This window comes from Ornithorhynchus anatinus, chromosome 3 (genome assembly GCF_004115215.2).
Source record: "Ornithorhynchus anatinus isolate Pmale09 chromosome 3, mOrnAna1.pri.v4, whole genome shotgun sequence".
NCBI classification, from domain to species: domain Eukaryota; kingdom Metazoa; phylum Chordata; class Mammalia; order Monotremata; family Ornithorhynchidae; genus Ornithorhynchus; species Ornithorhynchus anatinus.
In genome coordinates, this window is record NC_041730.1 from 7,712,569 (window position 1) to 7,737,995 (window position 25,427).

General features: G+C 60.6%; 1 protein-coding gene across 1 annotated transcript in view; it reads left to right on the plus strand.

The window, feature by feature from the left end:
* IGSF22 (immunoglobulin superfamily member 22) overlaps positions 1 to 25,282 on the plus strand; it is a 35,467-nt gene extending 10,185 nt beyond the window's left edge. Inside the window, 18 exon segments of the mRNA XM_029061696.1 lie at positions 2,039 to 2,201; positions 2,674 to 2,706; positions 2,709 to 2,945; positions 5,229 to 5,513; positions 6,848 to 6,972; positions 7,063 to 7,204; positions 12,359 to 12,655; positions 15,394 to 15,696; positions 16,355 to 16,528; positions 17,480 to 17,608; positions 18,257 to 18,559; positions 19,344 to 19,432; positions 19,646 to 19,838; positions 22,755 to 22,939; positions 22,942 to 23,056; positions 24,109 to 24,321; positions 24,324 to 24,440; positions 25,016 to 25,282. Coding sequence (XP_028917529.1) covers positions 2,039 to 2,201; positions 2,674 to 2,706; positions 2,709 to 2,945; positions 5,229 to 5,513; positions 6,848 to 6,972; positions 7,063 to 7,204; positions 12,359 to 12,655; positions 15,394 to 15,696; positions 16,355 to 16,528; positions 17,480 to 17,608; positions 18,257 to 18,559; positions 19,344 to 19,432; positions 19,646 to 19,838; positions 22,755 to 22,939; positions 22,942 to 23,056; positions 24,109 to 24,321; positions 24,324 to 24,440; positions 25,016 to 25,086 — 3,174 coding nt within the window. The 3' untranslated portion in view covers positions 25,087 to 25,282.
* The last annotated feature ends 145 nt before the right edge of the window (positions 25,283 to 25,427 follow it).

Below are 25,427 nucleotides of genomic sequence, written 5' to 3' on the forward strand. Positions count from 1 at the left end.
GAGGAGGTGAGCTTTAAGTAGGGTTTCGAAGAGGGGAAGAGGATCAGTTTGGCGGAGGTGAGGAGGGAGGGCGTCCCGGGACCGCGGGAGGACGCGGCCCCGGGGGTCGACGGCGGGACGGGCGAGACCGGGGGACGGCGAGGAGGCGGGCGGCGGAGGAGCGGAGCGGGCGGGCTGGGCGGTGGGAGGAGAGAAGGGAGGAGAGGTCGGAGGGGGCGAGGGGACGGAGAGCCTCGAAGCCTGTGAGCCCGTCACTGGGCAGGGACTGCCTCTATCTGTTGCCGAATTGAACATTCCAAGCACTTAGTACAGTGCTCTGCACATAGGAAGCGCTCAATAAATACTATTGAATGAATGAATGAATGAACCAACCAGCACATCTCTAAGCCCCGGGCACCGGGCAGGGTCGGGCCCTGGCTTGGCTCCTCCTCCGCCAGGCTGGCACCCCCAGACTAGGAGAAGCTCAGACACAGTGGGGTGAGGGGAGGGAGTGTTCTACCCACTAGGCCACAAGAAGCAGCGTGGCCTAGTGGATAGAGCCACGGGCCTGGGAGTCTGAAGGACCCGGGTTCTAATCCCAGCTCCGCCACCTGTCTGAGAAGTAAAATCACTTCGCTTCTCCGGGCCTCAGTTCCCTCATCGGTCAAATGGAGATTAAGACTCTGAGCCTCATGTGGGACATGGGCGGTGTCCAGCCTGATCGCTGGTATGATGATGATGATAACGTTGGTATTCGTTAAGCGCTTACTACGTGCAAAGCACTGTTCTACGCGCTGGGGAGGATATGAGGTGATCAGGTTGTCCCATGGGGGGCTCACAGTCTTAATGCCCATTGGACAGATGAGGGAACTGAGGCCCAGAGAAGTGAAGTGACTCGCCCACAGTCACACAGCTGACAAGTGGCGGAGCCGGGATTCAAACCCATGACCTCTGGCTCCCAAGCCCGGCCTCATTCCCCTGAGCCGCGCTGCTTCTCTATAATAATGTTGGTATTTGTTAAGCGCCTACTGTGTGCAGAGCACTGTATCTTACCCCAGCGGTTAGTACAGTGCCTGGCCCACAGTAAGCGCTTAACAGATACGACAGTTATCATTATTTACCCCCCCAGTGCTCAGTACAGTGCCTGGCACATACTAAGTGCTCAACAAATAACATAAAAAAAAGAAGGGGGTCACCGCCTCCTGTTGGACCAGTCTAAGGGAAGGGCGGGAGGGTTCAGAGGCTCAGCGGTGTCGTCCGCCATTTGTCTGCCGTGTGACCTTGGGCGCTTAACAGATGTGACAATTATCATTATCTAGTACAGTGGCTGGCGCAGAGTAAGCGCTCAACAAATGCGACAATTATCATTATTATTATCTACCCCAATGCTTAGTACAGAGCCTGGCTCATAGAAAGCACTTGAAAAATACAATTGTAATTATCTACCCCAGTGCTTAGTACGGTGCCTGGCACCTAGTAAGCACTCAGCGTGGCTCAGTGGCAAGAGCACGGGCTTGGGAGTCAGAGGTCGTGGGTTCTAATCCCGCCTCCGCCCCCTGTCAGCTGAATGACTTTGGGCAAGTCACTTAACTTTTCTGGACCTGAGTTACCTCATCCGTAAAATTCATTCAATAGTATTTACTGAGCGCCTACTATGTGCAGAGCACTGTACTCAGCGCTTGGAATGGACAGTTCGGCAACAGATAGAGACAATCCCTGCCCGCTGATGGGCTCACAGTCTAATCGGGGGAATGGGGATTAACCGTGAGCCTCATGTGGGACAATCTGGTGACCCCGTATCTACCCCGGCGCTCAGAGCAGTGCTTGGCACATAGCGCTTAGCAAATACCACAACTATGATTATCATTAAACGTGACAATTACTGTTATGCGCCCCAGCGCTCAGTACGGTGCCTGGCGCGTAGTAAGCGCGCGACAAACATATTAAAAGAAGAGTGGGGTCACCACCTCCTGTTGGACCAGTCCGAGGGAAGGGCAGGTGGGCGGCCGGGGTGGGGGGCGTTCAGAGGCTGAGCGGGGTGGACCCCCCGCCTCCCCAGGGCACGGAGCCCCTGAGGATCCAGTACTCCCTGGGGAAATACGACCTGAAGCAGATGGGAACCAAGTACATGTTATACATCACCAACGTGAACATGAACGACATCGGGACCTACTCCCTCTCCGTGGGCGACAAGAAGATGTCGGCGCAGCTGACCGTCCTGGGTATCTGGAGGGACGGGGGGGTCCCCGGGGAGGAGGACGCCGCCGGGGTGGATGGCCGGGGCGGGGGACCGGAGGGGACCACGGAAGGGGGCAGGGATGGAGGGTGGGACGGGGTGGGGAGACCCTGTCGGCGAGGGAGCCGGGCAGGGGCGGGACCGAGCAAATGGAGAGGAGGACCCGATCTCACAAGAGGCCAGCCTCGGTTTCCCTCTCTGTAAAATGAGGGTGATGAGGTTTGCCTCTCCCTACCTCGGGGAAGCTGGGAGGTGAGATAAGGGATGGGGACGTACTTTGGGAAATAAAGAGGCCACCTGCAAGAGACTAGACAGGGGGACCGGGTGGTTTCTAGAGGGTCGGGGACCCGGGGGGGGGGAACCGGGGGGAGCCGAGCGTAGCCGTGAGGGGCCGGGCGGGGAGAGCGGGCGACCCAGGATGTGTCCCCCCTCCTGGCTCCTCCTTCCCCCTCGGGCAGACGAGCCCCTGAAGTTCCTGGCGGAGCTGAAGCCCTGAAGGTGACGGAGCGACAGACGGCCGTGTTCGAGATCCGCCTGTCCAAGAAGGTGCCCGACTTCGCGTGGAAGTTCAACGGGAAGGAGCTGAAGCGGGACGACAAGTATGAGATCGTGACCTCGGAGGACGGGCTGACCCACACCCTGAAGATCAAGGACGCCCGCCTCAGCGACATCGGCGACTTCTCCTTCGAGGCCGGCGGGCTGGTCCAGAAGGCCCAGCTGGTCATCGAACGTGAAGTGGCCCCTGCCCGCTGATCTACACACACTCCCGGTACACAGGCAGGAGGAGGCACGAAAGACTCCTCCAAACTACTAGGACACGCCCAGGGACCAGCACACACACGCACGCACAGGGGGACTTCTCAAACTCGGACACGCGTGTAGATAGGCGGGGGCTTTCCCATTCGAAGATATACACGGAAACGCACGCGCAATCGCACACCGCGCACACATTCAGAAGCACACTCAGACACACACCGCCCCCCGGGACTCCCACACTTCCGCAGACGCGAAGACACACGTACACATAGGGATGCTCGTACACACACGCAGCACGGTTTGGTGGAGAGAGCCCGGGCTTGGGAGTCAGAGGTCATGGGTTCTAATCCCAGCTCCGCCACTTGTCTGCTGTGTGTGACTTTGGGCCAGTCGCCTCACTTCTCTGGGCCTCAGTGACCTCATCTGTAACTTGGGGATTAAAGACCGTGAGCCCCACTGGGACAACCCGATGAACTTGTATCTCCCCCGGCGCTTAGAACAGGGCTTGGCAAATAGTAAGCATTTAACAAATACCATCATAATCATTATTAGCCACGCAATGAGATCCCCGTACCCCTATATGCACGGACACATATATACACAGGGATGCTCACACACACCCACACCCACACTCAGACACACGTAATAATAACGATGGTATTTGTTAAGCGCTTCTGTGTGCCAAACGCTGTGGGGGATACAAGGTAATCAGGATGTCCCACATGGGGCTCACAGTCATTCATTCGATAGTATTTATCGAGCGACTACTATGTGCGGAGCACCGCACTAAGCGCTTGGAATGTACAATTCGGCAACAGAGAGAGAGAGACGATCCCCGCCCGATGACGGGCTTACAGTCTAAAGCGGGGAGACAGACAGCGAAGTAAAACGGAACGAAACAAAAACAAGACAACATCGGCGAGGTAAACAGAATCAAGGAGATGTACACCTTATCAACAAAATAAATAGGGTAATCCCCATTTTACAGATGAGGTCACTGAGGCACAGAGAAGTGAAGTGACTGGCCCAGAGTCACACAGCGGACAAGCGGCGGAGCGGGGATTAATAATGTTGGTATTTGTTAAGCGCTTACTATGTGCAGAGCGCTGTTCTAAGCGCTGGGGCAGATACAGGGTCATCAGGATGTCCCACGTGAGGCTCACAGTTCATTCCCATTTTCCAGATGAGATCACTGAGGCACAGAGAAGCGAAGTGACTCGCCCACAGTCACACAGCTGCCAAGTGGCGGAGCTGGGATTCGAACTCATGACCTCTGACTCCCAAGCCCGGGCTCTTTCCGCTGAGCCACGCTGCTTCTCTTAGAGCCCATGACCTCTGGCTCCTAAACCCGTGCTCTTTCCATGGAGCCACGCGTACTCTACTCCTATAGACACTTAGACACACATATAAGCACCGTTCTAAGCGCCGGGGGAGAAACAGGGTCATCGGGTCGTCCCACGTGAGGCTCCCGGTTAATCCCCATTTTCCAGATGAGGGAACCGAGGCCCAGCGAAGTGAAGTGACTTGCCCACAGTCACCCAGCTGACGAGTGGCAGAGTCGGGATATACACGCAGAGATGCTCATGCAGCCACGCACGCACACATACTCAGAAACACACCCACTCACTGTCACACACACACAGACACACATACACACAGGGACGCTCATGCGGACACGCACACACAAACTCAGGCACACGCCTACTCACTAGACCCCCCCCGCCCGCCCGCCCCCCCCCCCCACTCCTATAACACCCAGACACAGGGATGCTCCTAAACACGATTAGACCGTAAGCCCTTCGATCAGACTGTGCGCCCGTCACTGGGCAGGGACCGTCTCTATCTGTTGCCGATCTGTCCATTCCGAGCGCTTAGTCCAGTGCTCTGCACCGAGTAAGCGCTCAATAAATACTATCGCATATGCACAACTATATACTCAGACACACGCCCACCCACTGGAACCCCCCATTCCGCCATAGACGCAGACACGTATCCGGGCAAGGATGCTCACATCCACACGCGTATACTCGGACACCCGTTCACCGGGACCCCCCCCCCACTCCCACACGCAGACCCCCACGCGTGTACGGACTCTCTCGCTCACACGCGCCCGCACACGCACCGGATAAGGAAGGCCAATCGGGGGGGGGGGGGGTGAGGGTTGGGTGACCCGGCCGGGTCCGTCCCCTGTCCGTCCCCCATCCCCTCCCGCCGTCCCCGCCCCGCGTCCACCCTGCCCGGGCCGGTCCCCCGCCAGGCATCCCCATCAAGTTCCTGAGCACCCTGAAGAACGTGCGGGTGAAGGAGAAGAGCCGGGCCTGCCTGGAGTGCGAGTTGACCTCCAAGGACGTGACGCTGCGCTGGAAGAAGGACGGCCGGCTGCTGGAGCGCTGCGCTAAATACGGCATGAGCCACGAGGGCAAGCGGGCCGAGCTCGTCATCGACGACGCCCAGCTCAGTGACGGCGGAGAGTACACCGTGGTGGCCGTGCAGGACGGGGACCCCACAGAGTACTACAGCACCGCCACCGTCACCGTCGAAGGTATCCTCCCCCCCCCCGCCACCCCCTCACACGCAAATACACACGCACAGACACACTCCGTCCCCTCCCCCCGGACTATCGGCGCCATCCCCGTTGAAGGCAGCGCCCCCGTCCCCTTCACACGCCGTCCCCCTCCCCGTGTACGGCGGCGCCGTCTCCGTCGGAGGTACCGCCCTGCCGGTCCCAGAGGTCACGGGTTCTAATCCCGGCCCCGTCCGCTCCGTGACCTCGGGCAGGTGACCTCGCTTCCCTGGGCTTCGGTCACCTCATCCGTAAAACGGGCAGTGAGGCTGTCAGCCTCGTGTGGGCCGGGGACCGTGTCCGACCCGATCCGCTGGGGTCCGCTCCGGCGCTTAGTACGGTTCCCGGGACGTAGGGAACACTTAACAAATACCATAATTACTATTAATGTCATTTACTGAGCGCTTACTGGGCGCGAAGCACCGTACTAAGCGTTTGGGAGAGTACGACAGTACATCGATAGTACCAGGAGCAGCGCGGCTCAGCGGAAGGGGCCCGGGCTCGGGAGTCAGAGGTCATGGGTTCGAATCCCGGCTCCGCCACCGATCAGCCGTGTGACTTCGGGCAAGTCACTTCACTTCTCCGGGCCTCGGTGACCTCATCCGGAAAACGGGGATGAAGACTGTGAGCCCCACGTGGGACAACCTCGTTACCTCGTATTAACCCCGGCGCTTAGAACAGTGCTGTGCACATAGTAAGCGCTTAACGAATACCATAATTATTACATCAGACACATTCCCTGCCCACAACGAGCTCACAGTCTACAGGGGGAGGTGGACATGAATATAAACAAATAAACAGATAAGTAAATTACGGGACAACCTGATGACCCTGTATCTCCCCCGGCGCTTAGAACAGTGCTCGGCACCCAGTGAGCGCTTAACAAATACCAACATTACTGAGTCACTTCACTTCTCCGTGCCCCAGTTCCCTCACCGGTAAAATGGGGATGAAGACCGGGAGCCCTACGTGGGCAAACCGATGTCCTCGTAGCTACCTTGGCGCTTAGAACAGTGGTTGGCACAGAGTAAGCGCTTAACAAATTCCAATATGAATGAATGAATGAATGAATGGAGCAGAAGGGAGTGGGAGAGGAAGACAGGAGGGCTCGATCGGGGAAGGCTTCCTGGAGGAGGTGTGCCTTCAGGGCATCACCCGTCCCCCTCCCAACCCACACTGCCCCCTCGCCACGTACTCACGGCGCCGGGCGCCACCGAGGTAGCGCCCACCCACCCGCGAGGCCCAGGAGCCCCACCCCGGGCGGGGGCCCCAGGGGCCTGGGCCCAGGTAACCCCGCCGCCCCCCGTGCCCAGAGCGGTTCGCCACGGTGAAGAGCGGGATGTCGGACGTGCACGCGGCCACGGGGAGCCTGGCCGAGCTCTGCGTGGTGCTGAACGACGAGAAGGTGGACGGCGTCTGGCTCAAGGACGGCAAGGAGGTGAGGGCCGGGCGCGGGGCGCCGGGGGCGGGACGCCGGGCCCGGGGGGGACTCAGCAGGGAGCCCGCCTCCCCTCACCCCGCGCCGCAGATCACGGACATGACGGGGATCCAGATCGTCAAGCAGGGGGCCGTGCACAAGGTCATCTTCCCCAACATGGGCCCCGAGCACGAGGGCAAGTACACCTTCCGGGCCAAGGGAGCCGAGAGCGAGGCCACCGTCTCCATCGCAGGTAGGCCCCGGCCGCTGGCCCGCCGACCCTCTGCTCGCCTCTCCCCTCTGGCCGGGAACTCCCTACTCTTTCCTATCCAACGGTCCGTCACCTTCCCCACTTCCGAAGCCGTCGCATCTTCTCCAAGATTTCCTCATTTCCCCTCCTCTTCTCCCTCTGCGTCACCCTGGCGCTTGGGTCCGTCCCCTTTAAGCACTTGACAGTCGCCCCACGGCGCACGGATACGCGACCCTAAATGATCTTAAGGCCTCTCTTCCAGACCGTAAGCTCCTCGTCCCCCCCCGCCCCCACCGCCACTTCCGTTCATTCAATCTTATCTTAGTGGAGAGAGCCCGGGCCTGGGAGTCAGAAGGCCTTGGGTTCTCCACCGCCGGTCTGCTGTGTGACCTTGGGCAAGTCACTTCGCTTCTCTGTGCCTCGTTACCTCCTCCGTAAAATGGGGATTTGAGACCGGGAGTCCCATGAGGGAAAGCGTTTGGTACAGAGTCCGTCGACAACCAGGGCGACTGCAGACGGAAGCGGGGTTCCGGGGGAGATGCGTCCACGGAGTCGCTACGGGTCGGGGACGACTCGACGGCATGGGACGAGACTTCCCTCTCTAGACCGTAAGCTCTTCGTGCGCAGGGAATATGTCCGTCAACTCTGGTACGTTGTACTCTCCCAAGTGCTTAGTATAATAGAGCGCTCCCCGCATAGTGAGCGGCTCGATAAATACGATCGAATGAATCGATGAATTCCCTGCCCACTATAAGCACCAAATAAGTTCCACTGATTTTTTTTTAACGGCATCTCTTGAGCGCTTACTCTATGCCAGGTACTGTACTAAGTGCTTGGGGTAGACACGAGATGATCGGGTCGGACACAGTTCCTGTCTCATATGGGGCTCACAGTCTTCATCCCTATTTCACAGATGAGGGAACTGAGGCACAGAGAAGTGAAGAGATTTGCCCGAGGTCACCCAGCGGACAAGTGGCGGAGCTGGGATTAGAACCCAGATCCTTTGGACTCCTCTAGGCCAAGCTCCTTCTCCTTGATCGATCGATCGATCTTCCCCCCACCCTGGGAGCCGCCCCCCTCCAACTCCGGCCATCGGCCCCGCCGCCCCCGGACGTGGTCACTCCCTCCGTCCCTTGAGGACCTGCATCCCGGTCCCCCGTGTCCCCCCCCCCGGCCCCCGGGACACCCCCATCGCGCTGGGGGTCTGGACCCGGGCCTTCACCTCCAAGAACCCCAAGGACGCACCAGTCCCTAATCGGTCAATAGCACTGACTTGTGTCTCTCGGAGTCCGAGAATGCCCTAAGCCTGAGAAACCGTTCGATTCTCTTCAGTCGTATTTATCGAGCGCTTACTGTGGATAGAGCACTGTACTAAGCACTTGGAAAGTCCGGTCAGGCAATAAAGAGAGACAATCTCTGCCCACCACGGGCTCACGGTGCAGAGGCGGGGAGCGGTGTGGAGCTGGGGAGTGTGGTTTAGTGAATGCAGCCCGGGCCTGGGAGTCAAAGGGACCTGGGTTCTAATCCCGGCTCCTCCACTTGTCTGCTGTGTGACCTTGACCAAGTCGCTTCACTTCTCCGGGCCTCAGTAACGTCATCTGTAAAATGGGGGGGTAAGACTGGGAGCCCAGTGTGGGATAGGAATTACGTGTAACCCGATATTCTCATATCTACTCCAGCGCTTTGAACATTCATTCATTCAATACTATTTACTGAGCGCTTACTAGGTGCAGAGCACTGTACTAAGCGCTTGGAATGGACAAATCGGTAACAGATAGGGACGGTCCCTGCCCTCTGACGGGCTCACGGTCTAATCGGGGGAGAAGATTGCAGTCCCCCCGTCGGGGAATCGAACCCCGGTCTCCCGCGCGACGGGCGGGGATACTTACCACTATGCTCGTTAGTACATAGTAAGCGCTTAACAAATAGCATCATTATCATCATCATTATTATTATTATTATGCTGCACCTGGGGAGGACAATAGAGTAAGACAGGATCCCTGCCTACCGGGAGTTTACAGTCTAGCAGGGGCAGCTGGCGCAAGATACCTACAGCTGGAAGTTCATTCATTCATTCATTCAATAGTATTTATTGAGCGCTTACTATGTGCAGAGCACTGTACTAAGCGCTTGGGATGAACAAGTCGGCAACAGATAGAGACAGTCCCTGCCGTTTGACGGGCTTACGGTCTAATCGGGGGAGACGGACAGACGAGAACAATGGCACTAAACAGCGTCAAGGGGAAGAACATCTCGTAAAAACCGATGGCGACTAAATAGAATCGAGGCGATGTACGATTCATTAACAAAATAAATAGGGTAACGAAAATATATACAGTTGAGCGGACGAGTACGGTGCTGTGGGGATGGGAAGGGAGAGGTGGAGGAGCAGAGGGAAAAGGGGAAAATGAGGCTTTAGCTGCGGAGAGGTAAAGGGGGGATGGCAGAGGGAGTAGAGGGGGAAGAGGAGCTCAGTCTGGGAAGGCCTCTTGGAGGAGGTGATTTTTAAGTAAGGTTTTGAAGAGGGAAAGAGAATCAGTTTGGCGGAGGTGAGGAGGGAGGGCGTTCCGGGACCGCGGGAGGACGTGACCCGGGGGTCGACGGCGGGATGGGCGAGACCGAGGGACGGCGAGGAGGTGGGCGGCGGAGGAGCGGAGCGTGCGGGGTGGGCGGTAGAAAGAGAGAAGGGTGGAGAGGTAGGAAGGGGCAAGGTGATGGAGAGCCTTGAAGCCTAGAGTGAGGAGTTTTTGTTTGGAGTGGAGGTCGATGGGCAACCACTGGAGTTGTTTAAGAAGGGGAGTGACATGCCCAGATCGTCTCTGCGGGAAGATGAGCCGGGCAGCGGAGTGAAGAATAGACCGGAGCGGGGCGAGAGAGGAGGAAGGGAGGTCAGAGAGAAGGCTGACACAGTAGTCTAGCCGGGATATGACGAGAGCCCGTAATAGTAAGGTAGCCGTTCGGGTGGAGAGGAAAGGGCGGATCTTGGCGATATTGTAGAGGTGAAACCGGCAGGTCTCGGTAACAGATAGGATGTGTGGGGTGAACGAGAGGGACGAGTCAAGGATGACACCGAGATCGCGGGCCTGCGGGACGGGAAGGATGGTCGTGCCATCCACGGTGATGGAGAAGTCTGGGAGCGGACCGGGCTCGGGAGGGAAGATGAGGAGCTCAGTCTCGCTCATGTTGAGTTTTAGGTGGCGGGCCGACATCCAGGTGGAGACGTCCCGGAGGCAGGAGGAGATGCGAGCCCGAAGGGAGGGGGAGAGGACAGGGGCGGAGATGTAGATCTGCGTGTCATCTGCGTAGAGATGGTAGTCAAAGCCGTGAGAGCGGATGAGTTCACCGAGGGAGTGAGTGTAAATGGAGAACAGAAGAGGGCCAAGAACTGACCCTTGAGGAACTCCAACAGTTAAAGGATGGGAGGGGGAGGAGGCTCCGGCGTAGGAGACCGAGAATGATCGGCCAGAGAGGTGAGAGGAGAACCGGGAGAGGACAGAGTCCGTGAAGCCAAGGTGAGATAAGGTATGGAGGAGGAGGGGACGGTCGACAGTGTCAAAGGCAGCAGAGAGGTCAAGGAGGATCAGAATGGAGTAGGAGCCATTGGATTTGGCAAGAAGGAGGTCACGGGTGACCTTAGAGAGAGCAGTCTCGGTAGAGCGGAGGGGACGGAAGCCAGATCGGAGGGGGTCTGGGAGAGAATGGGAGTTAAGGAATTCTAGGCATCGATTGTAGACGACTCGTTCTAAGATTTTGGAAAGGAAGGGTAGTAGGGAGATAGGACGATAACTGGAGGGGGAAGTGAGGTCAAGAGCGGGTTTTTTTAGGATGGGGGAGACGTGGGCGTGTTTGAAGGCAGAGGGGAAGGAGCCCTTGGAGATCGAGTGGTTAAAAATAGAAGTTAAGGAAGGGAGGAGGGCAGGGGCGATGGTTTTAAGAAGGTGAGAGGGAATGGGGTCCGAGGCGCGGGTGGAGGGGGTGGCGCTTGCGAGGAGGGAGGAGATCTCCTCTGAGGATACTGCAGGGAAGGATGGGAAAGTAGGGGAGGGGGTCGTTGGGGGGGAGGGGAGAGGCGGAGGGGTGACTTTGGGGAGCTCAGACCTGATCGTGTTGATTTCGTGAGGAAATAGGTGGCCAGATCATTAGGGGTGAGAGATGGGGGAGGGGGAGGAACAGGGGGCCTAAGGAGAGAGTTAAAGGTCCGGAACGATCGGCGGGGGTGACGGGCATGGGTGTCGATGAGGGAGGAGAAGAAGCTTTGCCTGGCGGAGGAGAGGGCAGAGTTAAGGCAGGAAAGGATAAATTTGAAGTGTGTGAGGTCGGCTCGGTGCTTGGACTTTCGCCAGCGGCGCTCGGCAGCTCGAGCATAGGAGCGTAGGAGGCGGACGGAGGAGGCGATCCGGGGCCGTGGGTTAGTGGAGCGAGAGCGGCAGAGGGAAAGGGGGGCGAGAGAGTCGAGATGAGTAGAGAGGGTGGAGTCGAGAGCGGAGACCCGATCGTCGAGAGTGGGAAGAGAGGACAGGGCGGCGAGGTGAGGAGAGATGCTATTGGAAAGACGGATGGGATCGAGAGAGCGGAGGTCTCTGTGGGGCAGTAGCGAAGATCTGCAGGGGGAGGGAGTGTGAGAGATGAGGCAGGTGAGAAGGTTATGGTCAGAGAGAGGGATTTCAGAGTCGGTGAGTGAGGAGATAGTGCAGCGGTAGGAGATGACGAGATCGAGGGTGTGACCGAGTCGGTGAGTGGGCGCGGTATGGTGGAGGAGGAGGTCGGCAGAGTCGAGGAGTAGCAGCCATCTCTCCGTGGGTGGGTGGAGAAGTAGACAGAAAGCAGCGTGGCTTAGTGGTTAGAGCCCTGGGAGTCGGAAGGACCCGGGTTCTAATCACAACTCCGTCACACGTCTGCCGGTGGGCAAATCACTTCACTCCTCCGGGCCTCAGTTCCCTCGGCTGTAACGTGGGGATAAGAGTGCGAGCCCCACGTGGGACGAGGACCGTGTTCCACCCGATTAACTCGTATCCACCCCCGCTCTTAGAAGAGTGTCTGGCACACAGTAAGCGCGTACAAACACCGTAATTAGTATTATTAAGTTGGCCCGGGTCTGTTTGATGGGGCAGCAGACACGCTGATGCCCCCTCCTCCTGCCGCCCGCCCGCTCTGCAGACCCTCCCTTCGTCGACCCGTCGGTTCTGGAGGCGCTGGCCACCCACCCGGTGACGGTGAAGGTGGGTCAGACGGCCTACATCAAGGTGCCCTTCCGGGGCAAGCCGCTGCCCAAGGTGACGTGGTACAAGGACGGGATGGAGGTGACGGAGGAAGAGCGGGTGACCATGGAGCGGACGCCGGACCAAGCCCTGCTGATCATCCGGGACTGCGTGCGCGAGGACAGCGGCGCCGTCCTGCTCAAGCTCAAGAACGACTTCGGCACCGCCACGGCCACCCTGCATCTCAGCGTGCTCGGTACGGGGCCCCCCGAGGGGGCGGGGGAAGGGGAGGAGGGGGAAACCGAGGCACGCCCCACCCCCACCCAAAGCCACTCCGCACCTGACGACGACGACGACGACGACGGCGGTGTTTGTTAAGCGCTTACAGTGCGCCGGGCGCTCTACTAAGCGCTGGGGCGGGGAGGAGCAAGTGGAATCGGACCCAGACCCTGTCCCGTGTGGGGCTCACGGTTCCAATCCCCATTTTACGGAGGGAGAGAACTGAGGCACAGAGAGGTGAGGTGATAATGGTATTTGTTGAGCGCTTACTACGTGCCGGGCACTGTTCTAAGCGCTGGGGGAGATACAAGGTTATCAGATCGTCCCACGTGGGGCTCACAGTCTTAATCCTCATTTTACAGATGAGGTCACCGAGGCCCAGAGAAGTGAAGCGACTTGCCCAAAGCCACACAGCCGATAAGCGGAGGAGCCGGGATTAGAACCCATGACCTCTGACTCCCACGCCCGGGCTCTTTCCATTAAGCCTGGCCGCTTCTCGTAATTATGACGGTATCCGTTGTGTGCGTACTGTGTGCCGAGCACCGTTCTAAGCGCTGAGGTAGATACGGGGTTATCGGATCGTCCCACGTGGGGCTCAGAGTCTTGATCCTCATTTACAGATGAGGGAACTGAGGCCCAGAGAAGCGAAGCGACCTGCCCAAAGCCACACAGCTGCTGAGTGGGGGAGCCGGGATTAGAACCCATGACCTCCGACTCCCAAGCGCGGGCTCTGGCCACCGAGCCACGCTGCTTCTTGTATGGCTCGGGGAGGGGGAGGTCAAGGAGTTGGGCTTCCCATGGAGCCATTCTACATCTGAGCACGCCCACTAAAAAGAAGCATTATTAAATCGTATTTATTGAGCGCTTACTGGGTGCGGAGCACTGTACGAAGCATGTGGCCTAGTGGAAAGGGCCCGGGCCCGGGCGTCAGACAACCTGGGTTCTCACCCCACCTCTCCCACTTGCCTGCTGTGTGACCCTGGGCAAGTCACTTCCCTTCTCTGGGCTTCAGTTCCCTCATTTGTAAAATGGGGATTCGTTACCTGCCCTCCCTCCTAATCAGAGAGGGAGCCCCATGAGGGACCCGATGATCTTGTTCTCTACCTCAGCGCGTAGTACAGTGCTTGGCTCCTAGTAAGTGCTTAACAAATACCCCGGTTCATTCATTCATTCGTTCAGTCGTATTTATTGAGCGCTTACCGCGTGCAGACCACTGGACTAAGCGCTCGGAAAGTACAATTGGGCAACAGATAGAGACCATCCCTACCCAACGACGGGCTCGCGGTCTAGAAGGGGGGAGACGGACAGCAAAACAAAGCAAGTAGACGAGCGTCGATAGCATCAAAATAGATAAATTCAGTAGTATTCAACGAGCGCTTACTGTGTGCGGAGCACCGTACTAAGCGCTTGGAATGTCCGGTTCGGCAACAGATAGAGACGATCCCTGCCCAGTAACGGGTTCACATAAAGTCATTATTACGGGGGGGGGGGGGGGGCGGGGGGGATAGGCAGCAAAGGAGTGGGGCCCAAGAGCCCGGGCTTGGGAGTCAGAGGTCATGGGTTCTAATCCCAGCTCTTATCAGCTGTGTGACTTTGGGCAAGTCACTTCACTTCTCTGTGCCTCAGTTACCTCATCTGTAAAATGGGGATGAAGACTGTGAGCCCCACGTGAGACAACCTGATTACCTTGTACTAACCCCAGCACTTAGAACAGTGCTTGGCACATAGTAAGCGCTTAACAAATACCAAAATTATTATTATGATTATTATTATGCATGGCAAAGTGAGTAGAACCCGGGCCTGGGAGTCTGAAGGTCATGGGTTCTAACCCCAGATCCTCCACTTATCTGTTGTGTGACCTTGGGAAAGTCGCCTCACTTCTCTGGGCCTCGGTTCCCTCGTCTGTAAAATGGGGGGGGGGGGAGGCTGTGAACCCCACATGGGACAGGGACCGTGTCCAATCTGATTCCCTGTGCAACGATAATGATGATAATCACTGTGGTATTTGTTAAGTGCTTGCACTGCGTGCCGGGCACTGTAGTAAGCACTGGGGTGGAAACAAGCCGATCGGGTTGGACACAGTCCCTGTTCCACCTACCCCAGCGCTTAGAACAGTGCTTGGCACATAGTAAGCGCTTCACAAATACCCCCATTATTTTTATTATATGGATCTACTTCATCTGAGCATGCTCGCTATGGCGGGAAGGCGTGCTCATTTGCATATATTTTTATTAGCCGATTTATTTTTGTTAATGAGGTGTCCGTCCCCTTGATTCTATTCATCGCGATTAAGTTGTCTTGTTTTTGTCCGTCCGCCTCCCCCGATTAGACCGCGAGCCCGTCACTGGGCGGGGATGGTCTCTATCTGTTGCCGAATTGTCCATTCCAAGCGCCCGGGACAGTGCCCTGCACAGAGTAAGCGCTCGATAAATACCGTTGAACGAATGAAGGGGCAGGAAAGGAGCGAGGCTTCCCATATGGACCTAGTGTGCCTGAGCATGCTTAAGAATGGCTGGCGAGGGGCCACGGTCTTTCCGGTGTAGCCCCCGGCCCCCCGAAGACACGTCTAGCCGGCTGCCCACGGGCTGGTCCCCGATCCCCGGGAAGGGGGGAGGCCCTGCCCAGGAGGCCTCAGACTCTCCCTCGGGGGAGGGTCGGGGTCAGCGGAGGGCCCCGGGGTGCCCGCCCTGACCCCCGCCCCCCGCCGCCCCCCAGACAAGCCGAAGCCGCCGCAGGGGAAGGTGGAGTTCCTGGAGCTGACGGGCCAGCGGGTGAACCTCAAGTGGAAGGCGCCCAAGGACAACGGGGGGAAGCCGGTGACCCAGTTCGTGATCGAGCGCCGGGCGGCCGGGAAGAAGTCCTGGATCAAGGTGGGAGAGGTGGAGGGAGGCCTCACCAACTTCGCCACCGACAAGGTGGAGGAGGGCAGGGCCTACCAGTTCCGCATCCGCGCCGTCAACTCCGAGGGCGTCAGCGAGCCGCTGGAGAGCGACGAGGTGTTCGCCGGCGACCCCGTCGGTCAGTCCCGGGGGCGGGCGGGCCCCCCTTCGTCCCCGCCCCGGGCTCCCACCCCCAGCGTTATTTATCTCTCTATGTCTATCAATATCCGTCTCCCCTTCTGGACCGTAAGCTCGTCGTGGGCAGGGAACGTGTCTGTCTGATGATAACTGCGGTATTCGTTAAGCGCTTACTACGTGCCGGGCACGGTACTGAGCGCTGGGGTGGATACAGGCAAATTGGGTTGGACAGAGTCCTTGTCCCGCGTGGGGCTCACGGTCTCAATCCCCACTGGGCAGCTGAGGTGAGTGAGGAGCAGAGAAGTGCAGTGAGTTGTCTGAGCGGACAAGTGGCGGAGCTGGGATTAGAATCCGTGACCCTTCGGACTCCCAGGCCCGTGCTCTACCCACCAGGCCACGCTGTTTATCGTTGTACAGTACTCTCCCGAGCGCTTAGCACGGTGCTCCGCACACAGTAAGCGCTCAATAAACGCGATCGACTGGCCTCGCCCCGGGCCCTGTGCGTCCCCCCATCTTGCCTCACGGAGTTGGGGGGGCACAACTGGACGGCGGTTAGGTATCGGGGCTCGGAAAGAAAGGGAGAGAGGAGGTCTGAGGCCCGGCCCTGGGAGTCGGGGTGCCTGACCCTCTCCTCTCTGGGGGCCGGATGTCCACCCCAGAGCCCCCCGGGCTGACGTCCCAGCCCCACGCGACCGACGTGACCAAGGACGCCATCACCATCACCTGGAACCCGCCCACGCACGACGGGGGCTCGCCGGTGATCGGCTACTTCGTGGAACGGAGGAAGAAGGGGAGCAACCTCTGGGTGCCCTTCAACCGGGACCCCATCCCGGGTCAGCGGTCCCGGACGGGCGGGATTGGGGAGGCTTGGGGGGACGGGGGGAGTAGGTCAGAGAAGTGCAGGGTCTGGCACACGGTGAGCGCTTAACAGGCACCACCCTTATTAATAATAATGACAATAATAATTGTGTTATTTGTCAAGCGCCGCGCCCGGCTCGGGGAGGAGTACAAGCGAGTTGGGATGGACGCGGTCCCCGGTCCCACGTCGGGCCCAGTCTCAATCCCCATTTTTCCAGACGAGGTGACTGAGGCACAGAGAAGTGAAGTGCCTTGCTCGAGGTTACACATATTAAGTGGTTGGAATAATAATAAAGATAATAACTGTGGCATTTGGTAAGTGCCTACTAGGTGCCAGGCATTGTACTAACCACTGGGGGAGGAGCACGAGAACTCCAGTTTGGACACAGTCCCCGCCCCACGTAGGGCTCACAGTCTTTATCCCCATTTTCCAGTTGAGGGAACTGAGGCACAGACTGGCCCGAGGTCACACGAGAAGCAGCCTGGCCTAGTGGCTAGAGCCCGGGCCTGGGAGTCAGGAGGACCTGGGTTCTAATCCAGCCTCCGCCACTTGTCTGGTGTGTGACCTCGGGCAAGTCTTCTAGACTGGGAGCCCGTTGTTGGGTAGGGATTGCCTCTATCTGCTGCTGAACTGTCCGTTCCGAGCGCTCAGTACAGCGCTCTGCACACGGTAAGCGTTCGGTACGACTGAATGAATGAATGAAATCACTTTGCTTCTCGGGGCCTCGGTTCCCTCATCTGGGAAATGAGGACGAAGAGTGTGAACCCTAAGTGGGACGGGGATTGTGTCCAACCTGACTAACTTGAATCTACCCCAGTGCTCAGAACAGTGCTTGGCATATAGTAAACGCTTAACAGATACCATAATGATAATGCTAATGACGATGATAATATCATCGATCGTTCGCCCCGTGGCCTCGCCGCAGACACCAAGTGCACGGTGACCGGTCTCCTGGAGGACACCGAGTATGAGTTCCGCGTCATCCCGGTGAACCGCGCGGGTCCCGGGCAACCCAGCAGCCCCTCCAACTCTGTCGTGGCCAAGGACCCCATCAGTGAGTGCGGGCCGGAGGGAGGCGGGCCCCGCGGGGATCCCTTCCTCGCTCTGCCCGGGCCCCTCTCTCCCCCTGGGGGGGGGTCAGGGCGGGGTCCCCTGAGAGGGAAGGGCGGTCCGCACGTGCCCACGTAGTCGATTCCGCGACGACACCTTGCCCGTGTGGGTACCGTCGGACGGCTCGGGTGCGTGGCAGGGCGGGGGGAGTGACGGGGTGAGTGGTGGGCGGCGGGGCAAGCGATGGGTAACGGAGCGGCAGGTGCCAAGGTGACGGGCGATGGGATGAGTGGCGGCTGATGGGGTGACAGGTGATGGGGAGAGTGGCGGGGGACAAGGAGGCGGGCGACGGGGTGAGTGGCGGGTGACGGGGTGAGCGATGGGTAACGGAGTGGTGGGCGATGAGGTGACCGATGAAGGGGTGAGGTACGGGTAACGGGGTGTATGGCGGGTGACAGGGTGGTGGGTGACGGGTCCTGGAGTGATGGATGATGAGGTGCCGGGTGAAGGGGTGAGCGACGGGGCGAGTGGCGGGTGGCAAGGTTGGATGGCGGGTTGAGTGACAGAAGGCCGGGTGGCAACCGGGGCCGGCCGGGGGCCGCGGGCGCGGGCCCGGCTCCGCTCACGGCCCGGCCGGTCGGGCCCGTTGCAGAGCCCCCGGGCCCGGTGCAGGGCCTGCACGTGTCCGACTCCTCCAACTCCAGCATCTCCCTGGCCTGGCGGGAGCCCGCCGAGGGGGACCCGCCCTCGGGCTACATCCTGGAGATGCGGGCGGAGGACAGCAGGGACTGGTCCCGCTGCACCAAGATCCCCATCTCCGGCACCTGCTACACCGTGGGCGGCCTGACCGAGCGGCAGACGTACCTCTTCCGCATCCGCGCCGTCAACGAGGCGGGCGTCGGGGAGCCCGTGGAGCTGGACGAGGGGGTCCGGGCCATGCCCCCCCGGGTGAGAGGCCGGCGACCACCCTCCCCCCGAGACGGGCAGGCCCGGGGGTGGGGCCCCACCCCCTCGACGCCATCCCCACCCCCTCCCGACCCCGCCGACCCGGGCCGGAGAGGGGGAACTGCCGCTCTGGGTTTCCGCTGAGGGCGAGCCGTCCCCGCCGGGCCATAAGCGCTCGGTACGGTGCCCTGCACACAGTAAGCGCTCGATAAATCCGATCGAATGAATAAGCTCCCAGAGGGCAGGGATCATTTCTAACCGAACTGCAGCGGACTCTCTCCCGAGGGCTCCGGGCGGCGGGGAGCAGCGTGGCCTAGCGGAGAGGGCAGGGGTTTTGGAGTCGGAGGACCCGGGTTCCAATGCCGGCTCCGACACCGGTCCGCTGCGTGACCCTGGGCCAGGCACTTCACTTCCCTGGGCCTCGGTTCCCTCAACTGTAAAACGGGGATTAAGACCGCGGGCCCCACGTGGGCTAGGGACCGTGTCCGACCTGATCGTCGTGAACCTACCCCGGCGCTCAGTCCGGCGCTTAACAAATACCACAGTTATTATGATCGTGTTAATAACATTAAGGCCCCAGGCGGGGCTGATGGGCGGAGCGGGTAGGGGGGCACAGATCGGGAGTCGGGACAGGATTCCCGGGGCTTGGAACCAGATCTCCTCAGCGGGAGGCTGGAGCAAGCTGGGAAGGGGAGGGAAGAGGATAGCCAAGGGCTTCGCCTTGCCCTTGGCCGTCGTCCGACTCTCTGTCTCTCTCTGTCTCTCTCTCTCTCTCCCTCCTCCCTGGCCTCTAGCCGCCCCCAAGTTTGACCTCGGTGGCAGGCTAAGTAGTCACATGGTGGTCCGGGCGGGCACTGCCCTGTGCATCCACGCTTCCTTCACCGTGAGTTGCCGCCTGCACCCGAAACAGCCCCAGCTCCCCGCCTCCCTCCCTCCCTGCCCCCCCCCCCCCGGGCCACCCGGGGGGCGGAAAGCCGAGGGGCGACGACACCCCCAACCCCCGGGCCAAGGGCCCCGGCCCGGGGGACGGTGCCGAGAGGAGCCCGCCGTGTCCGTCCGTTCCCCGGGCCCACGCCGGACCCCGTCTGTCCCCCAGGGCTCCCCCCCACCCGGCGTGGTCTGGAAGAAGAACGGGATCCCCACCAAGGGCCGGGAGACCATCACCAAGAGCAAGAACCACTCCCAGTTCCTCATCAACAGCACCAAGCGGGGGGACTCGGGCGTCTACCGCATCCAGCTGCAAAACGAGTTCGGGGAGGCGCACTACGACGTCCACGTGCGCGTGGCGGGTAGGCCGGAGGGCGCGAGGTGGCCGCACCGTGGTGACGACGCCAGTCGTCGGGGGATTGGTCGGGCACCGTCGGGAGCGCCGGGGTAGACACAGGCTAATCGGGCCGGACGGAGTCGGGGCGGCGGAAGGCAGAGCGAGCGGGCGCGCCGGACGGAGAGGCCCAGGAGAGAGGGGCTGGAGGAGACGGACGATTCGGAGGGCGGGGTGGGAAACCCGGGGGGAGGGCTGAACTCATTCAATCGTACCTATTGAGCGCTCGCTGCGTGCGGAGCACTGAACTGAAGGCTTGGGAGAGTACGGTACAGCAACGGACACATTCCTGCCCACGGCGAACTCACTGAATCAACCGGGGTCATCTCCCCCGCCAGCGAGTCGGCTCCTAGTGGGCAAGGAGTGTGTCATTTCTTCACTCATTCATTCATTCATTCATTCATTCATTCCATCGTACTGATTGAGCGCCTACTGTGTGCAGAGCACTGTACTAAGCGCTTGGGAGAGTACTATTCAGCAACCAAGAGAGACGACCCCTGCCCACGGCGGGCTCACGGTCTAGTGGGGGCTTCCCAGCCCACCTCGCGCGGTGCGCTGCCCCGACGAGGAGCAGCGGGGTGTAGCGGCAAGAGCCCGGGCTTGGGAGTCGGGAGTCATGGGTTCGAATCCCGGCCCTGCCACTCGGCAGCTGGGTGACCGTGGGCGAGTCGCTTCACTTCTCGGGGGCCTCGGTCCCCTCATCTGTCAAATGGGGATTAACCGTGGGCCTCACGTGGGCCGACCTGATTACCTTGCATCTACCCCAGCGCTTAGTACAGTGCTCTGCACGGAGTAAGCACTTAACAGATACGAATACCAACACGATTACTAGTGGATAGAGCACGGGCCTAGGAATCAGAAGGTCCTGGGTTCTCATCCCGCCTCCGCCACTCGTCTGCTGGGCGACCTTGGGCAAGCCACTTGGCTTGTCTGGGCCTCAGTTTCCTCATCTGTAAAATGGGGATTGAGGCTGTAAGCCCCGTGCGGGACAGGGACCGTGTCCAACCCGATTTGCTTGTATGCACCCCGGCGCTTAGTACAGTGCTCGGCACCTAGTAAGTGCCTAACAAATAGCATCATCGCCGTTATTATCGTTAATAACCGGGTGAGCCATAGATGCTGATGTTACTAGCGCGGCTACTAGGAGGGGAGCTCAGTAAATGCCATCGGTACCATACGGCCCAGTGGCAAGAGCCCGGGCCTGGGAGCCAGAGGGCGTGGGTTCTGATCCCAGCTCCGCCACGTGTCTACTGTGTGACCTCGGACAAGCCGGTTCACTTCTCTGGGCCTCACTTAGCTCATCTGTGAAACGAGGATGGAGACGGTGAGCCCCGTGTGGGACAGGGACCGGATCCAGCCTGATTATCTTGTGTCCACCCCAGCGCTCAGAACGGTGCTTGGCCCAAAGTAAGCGCATAAATACCCCAATCGTCATTAGTGTTATTACTAATATTACTACGTGGGCACCCAAGAACTACCTCGACGCTTGCTGGTCCTAAAGTGGGGCTCATTCAGTGCTGTTCCCATTCCCTCCGGGACCCATCAGTTAATCGGTCGACTGCATTCACTCATTCGAGCGTATTCACTGAGCGCTCACTGGGTGCGGAGCACTGGACCGAGCGCTTGGGAAGTACAATTCAGCGACAAATTGTATACCCAATAACTGACTGTGTAACTATGGTACTTGTATAACTAAGTATAATAATATTCTGGATATACAATAGCGAGCAGCGTGGCTTCAGTGGCAAGAGGCCGGGCTTGGGAGTCGGAGGTCGCGGGTTCTAATCCCGACTCCGCCGCCGATCGGCTGCGGGACTTCGGGCAAGTCGCTTCACTTCTCTGGGCCTCAGTGACCTCATCTGCAAAACGGGGATGAAGACCGGGAGCCCCACGTGGGACCACCCGATCACCCCGTCTCCACCCCGGTGCTTAGAACGGTGCTCGGCACATAGTAAGCGCTTAACGGATACCGTCGTTATCGTCATCATATACACCGAGCGCTTATGGGAGTACCCAGCACCGCGCTCGGTACGACAGACCGCGGAGCTACTCTACCCACGAGGAGCTTATGGTCTACGGGGGGAGAGGGGCATTAAAATAAATCACAGATGGGGAAATAGTCGAGTAAAAGGAGATGGATGTGAAGGCCTTGAGACTGCTCCTTCTCCTCTTCCTCCTCTTCCTCCTCCTCCAGGCTGAGGGGGGGAATCTGGAAGGTTAATGGCCCGACTGGGTGGCACTGGGCAGCCTAAGGCCGAAACCCAGTGGAAGATGGAGGGCAGGAGGTGGGCTTCTTAATAATAACGTTGGTTTCTGTTAAGCGCTTACTCTGGGCAGAGCACCGTTCTGAGCGCTGGGGGAGATACGGGGGTCCTCGGGTCGTCCCACGTGAGGCTCGCAGTGAATCCCCGTTTGACAGACGAGGTCACTGAGGCCCAGAGAAGCGACTCGCCCACGGTCACAGAGCTGACGAGCGGCGGAGCCGGGAGTCGAACCCGTGACCTCTGACTCCGAAGCCCGGGCTCTTTCCACTGAGCCACGCTGCTTCGCGGGGGAACTCCCGGGGCAGGGCGGAGAGGAAGGGAAGAGCGAACTTTATGCGGGACGGGGACCGTTTCCGCCCATCTCGTATCTCCCTTGGCACTTTACGAGAGCCTGGCACGTAGTAAGGGAGGGAGAGGCGAGGGGAGGGAAGAGAGAGGGAAGAGGGAGGAAAGAAGGAGGGAAGGGAAAAGAGAGGGAAGGAAAGAGGGGAGGGGAAGGAAGAGGAGAGGAAGCACGCAACGCTTCCACCTTCTTGGGCCGGGGGCCGGGGTGCCCAGCCCCGGGGCAGGGGGCCGGACAGAACCGGCGGCCCTCGGCTGAGCGGGGCGGCGGTCCCCAGATTTCCCGCGGCCGCCGACGGACCTGAGGCTCTTCGAGGAGGTGCCCAACACGGTGACGCTGAGCTGGGAGCACAGCCCGGACGTGCAGGAGGACGGCCAGGCGCATTATGTCATCATGAAGCGGGACGCCAGCACGGCCACCTGGTTCACGGCCGCCGAGCGGGTGTTCAGCAACAAGTACAACGGTCACCGGGCCTGCTGCCCGGACGCAGGTACTACTTCCGCGTGCTGGCCCGGAACGAGATCGGGGACAGCGACCCGCTCGACTCCAAGGACACCTGGCTGGTCAACAAGGACGAGAGTGAGCCCGGGAGGGACCCCCCGTGCCACTGAAGGGTGGGGGGGCTGGGGGCCTCCTGGGGGCAGGAGGGGGGGGGAGGGGGCGAGGGGCGAGTCAGGACCCCCGGTCCCGGGAGCGAGAAGGACCGAAGCAGGGAGAGGGCGGAGTTCTGACCCCTGACCCCGAGGCCTCGAGACCAGCTGTCCCCCCTCCCCCTGCTCGAGGGTAGCAGGGCGGCCCAATGGACGGAGAACGGGCCTGGGAGTCGGAAGGACTCGGGTTCTAATCCCGGGTCCGCCGGTCGTCCGCCGCGTGACCTCGGGCGGGTCGGCCCCCCCTGTCCGGGCCTCGGATCCCTCGGCTGTAAAACGGGGATTACGACCGGGAGCCTGGCGTGGGCCAGGGATCGTGTCCAACGCGATTAGCTTGGATCTGCCCCGGTGCCCGGTACAGCGCCCGGCACGCAGTGAGCGTCTAACCAATACCGTGAAAAAAGAAGCGCCTTCCCACCGGCCGCCTCCTTTTATCCTCCCAACAGCCCTGAGCGGGAGGGAGGGTTTGACGCCCTCATCCCCGTCCTACGGAGGAGGGAACCGAGGCCCAGAGGGGTCAAGCGACTCACCCCAGGCCACACAGCAGGCCCGGGGCAGAGCTGGGACTAGAACCCAGATCCCCCGACTTCCAGCCCCGGGCTCTTTCCCCCAGTCCCGCCGCCTCCCTCCCTCTCCGCCTCCGTCGGCTCGGGCCCCGGTACCGATCGGGGGCCCGGGGTGGACGATCCACTCAGCTGTGCTGCCCCTCTGCCCTGGCAGTGACGCCCCCTCCTTGGGCTCCGGTGGCTCCGTCCCGCGCCCCCAGTCCGAGGGCCTGCCCTGCCCCCGTCCCCCTCCCAATCGGTGGGAAATTTCCAGAGCGCTGACCGTGTGCAGAGGACTGGCCTGGGCGTCCTCTCCTCGGAGGGGCGGGTTGCCCCTTCCCGGCTCTCCCGGGGGGGGGGGGTCGGGCCGCAGGGGCCCGGGCCGGCGCTGAGCCCCCTCCCTCCCCTCTCCGTCCGTCCGTCCCCGCCCCCGCAGTCGAGGACCTGAGCTCCAAGCTCCGGCCGTACGCGCAGAAGGACTGGCGCCGGGCCCCCCGCTTCATCACGAAGCTCAAGTCGCACACGGTGCTGCGAGGCAACGACTGCACCATGAGCTGCGCCTTCCTGGGGTCCCCGCGGCCCACCGTCACCCTCTACAAGGACAACGTCAAACATCACCTGCCTGACACCAAGTTCTGGTACAACTCCACAGCGGCGTCTGCACCCTGGTCATCCCCACTGCACCCTCAAGGACAGCGGCACCTACAGCGTGGCTCATCGAGAACGAGCTGGGCAAGGACAAGAGCAGCTGCGGGCCTGACGTCTACGGTGAGGGCGGCCCCGGGGGAGAGGCGGTCCCTTCCCCCTCCGGCCCGGGCCCCGGCCGGGGCCGGGAGGAGGGGAGGATGGAGGTGGGAGGGAACCGGTCCGCCCGGGGACGGCCGTCGTCGTCACCGGTGTCCGTCGGGGGCTTACCGGGTGCGGGACCCGTACCGAGCGGCCGGAGGGGTACGCCCACCGTACTGAGCCCTGCAAGAGCAGGATGACGATTAAGCGCTCACTAACGTGCCAACCCCCCATTTAGGTTGATCAGGTTGGACCCCTCCCTGCCCACGCATGGGGCTCCCGCTCGTAAGCCCCATTTTACAGATGAAGTAACGGGCCCGGAGAAGTCAGGTGACCCAGTCTGGGTCACACGGCAGACACGTGGCGGACCTGGGGCTCAAACCCAGGTGCCGCCGACTCCCAGGCCCGCGCTCTAACCGCCGAGCTGCTTCTCGGTCGACTCCGCCCGCCCGCAACGAGCTCACGGGCTCAGGTCTTGGGGCAAGGGGGCAGCCCCAGCCGGGTCTCCCGGGGCCCGGCAGGCGTCTCGGGTGACGTGGCGCCCTTCCGCTTCCCAGACAAAGACGACAAAGCCATCCTGGCGGCCGTGGCGGAGAGTCTGCAGCGGAAATCCAAGCACCTCATGTGAGCTCCGCCCCGCGCCGGAGGGGGAGACGCGCCCGGCGGCACCGGGAGACCTCCGGTCCCCAGGGGTTGGGGTCTCCTCTCGGCGCCCGCTCCTTGCTGAGCTCTTGAGGGCGGTCATCGTCTCAACCGCTTCGTTGGTAGCGCTCGGTAGAGTTGCTCTGCACCCCCCCGGGTGCTCAATAAATGTTCTTGATCCACCGGTTGATCGGCCCAGTCGGCGGGGAGGGCGCGACTGAAACGACTCTCCCTCGGGCCTCGGGCCGGGGGGCCGGGGGTGAACGAGACCCCTTCTCTCGCAGCGGCCACGGGCCTGGCTCGGCTCGCTCCCCTGGAAGCGGGGAA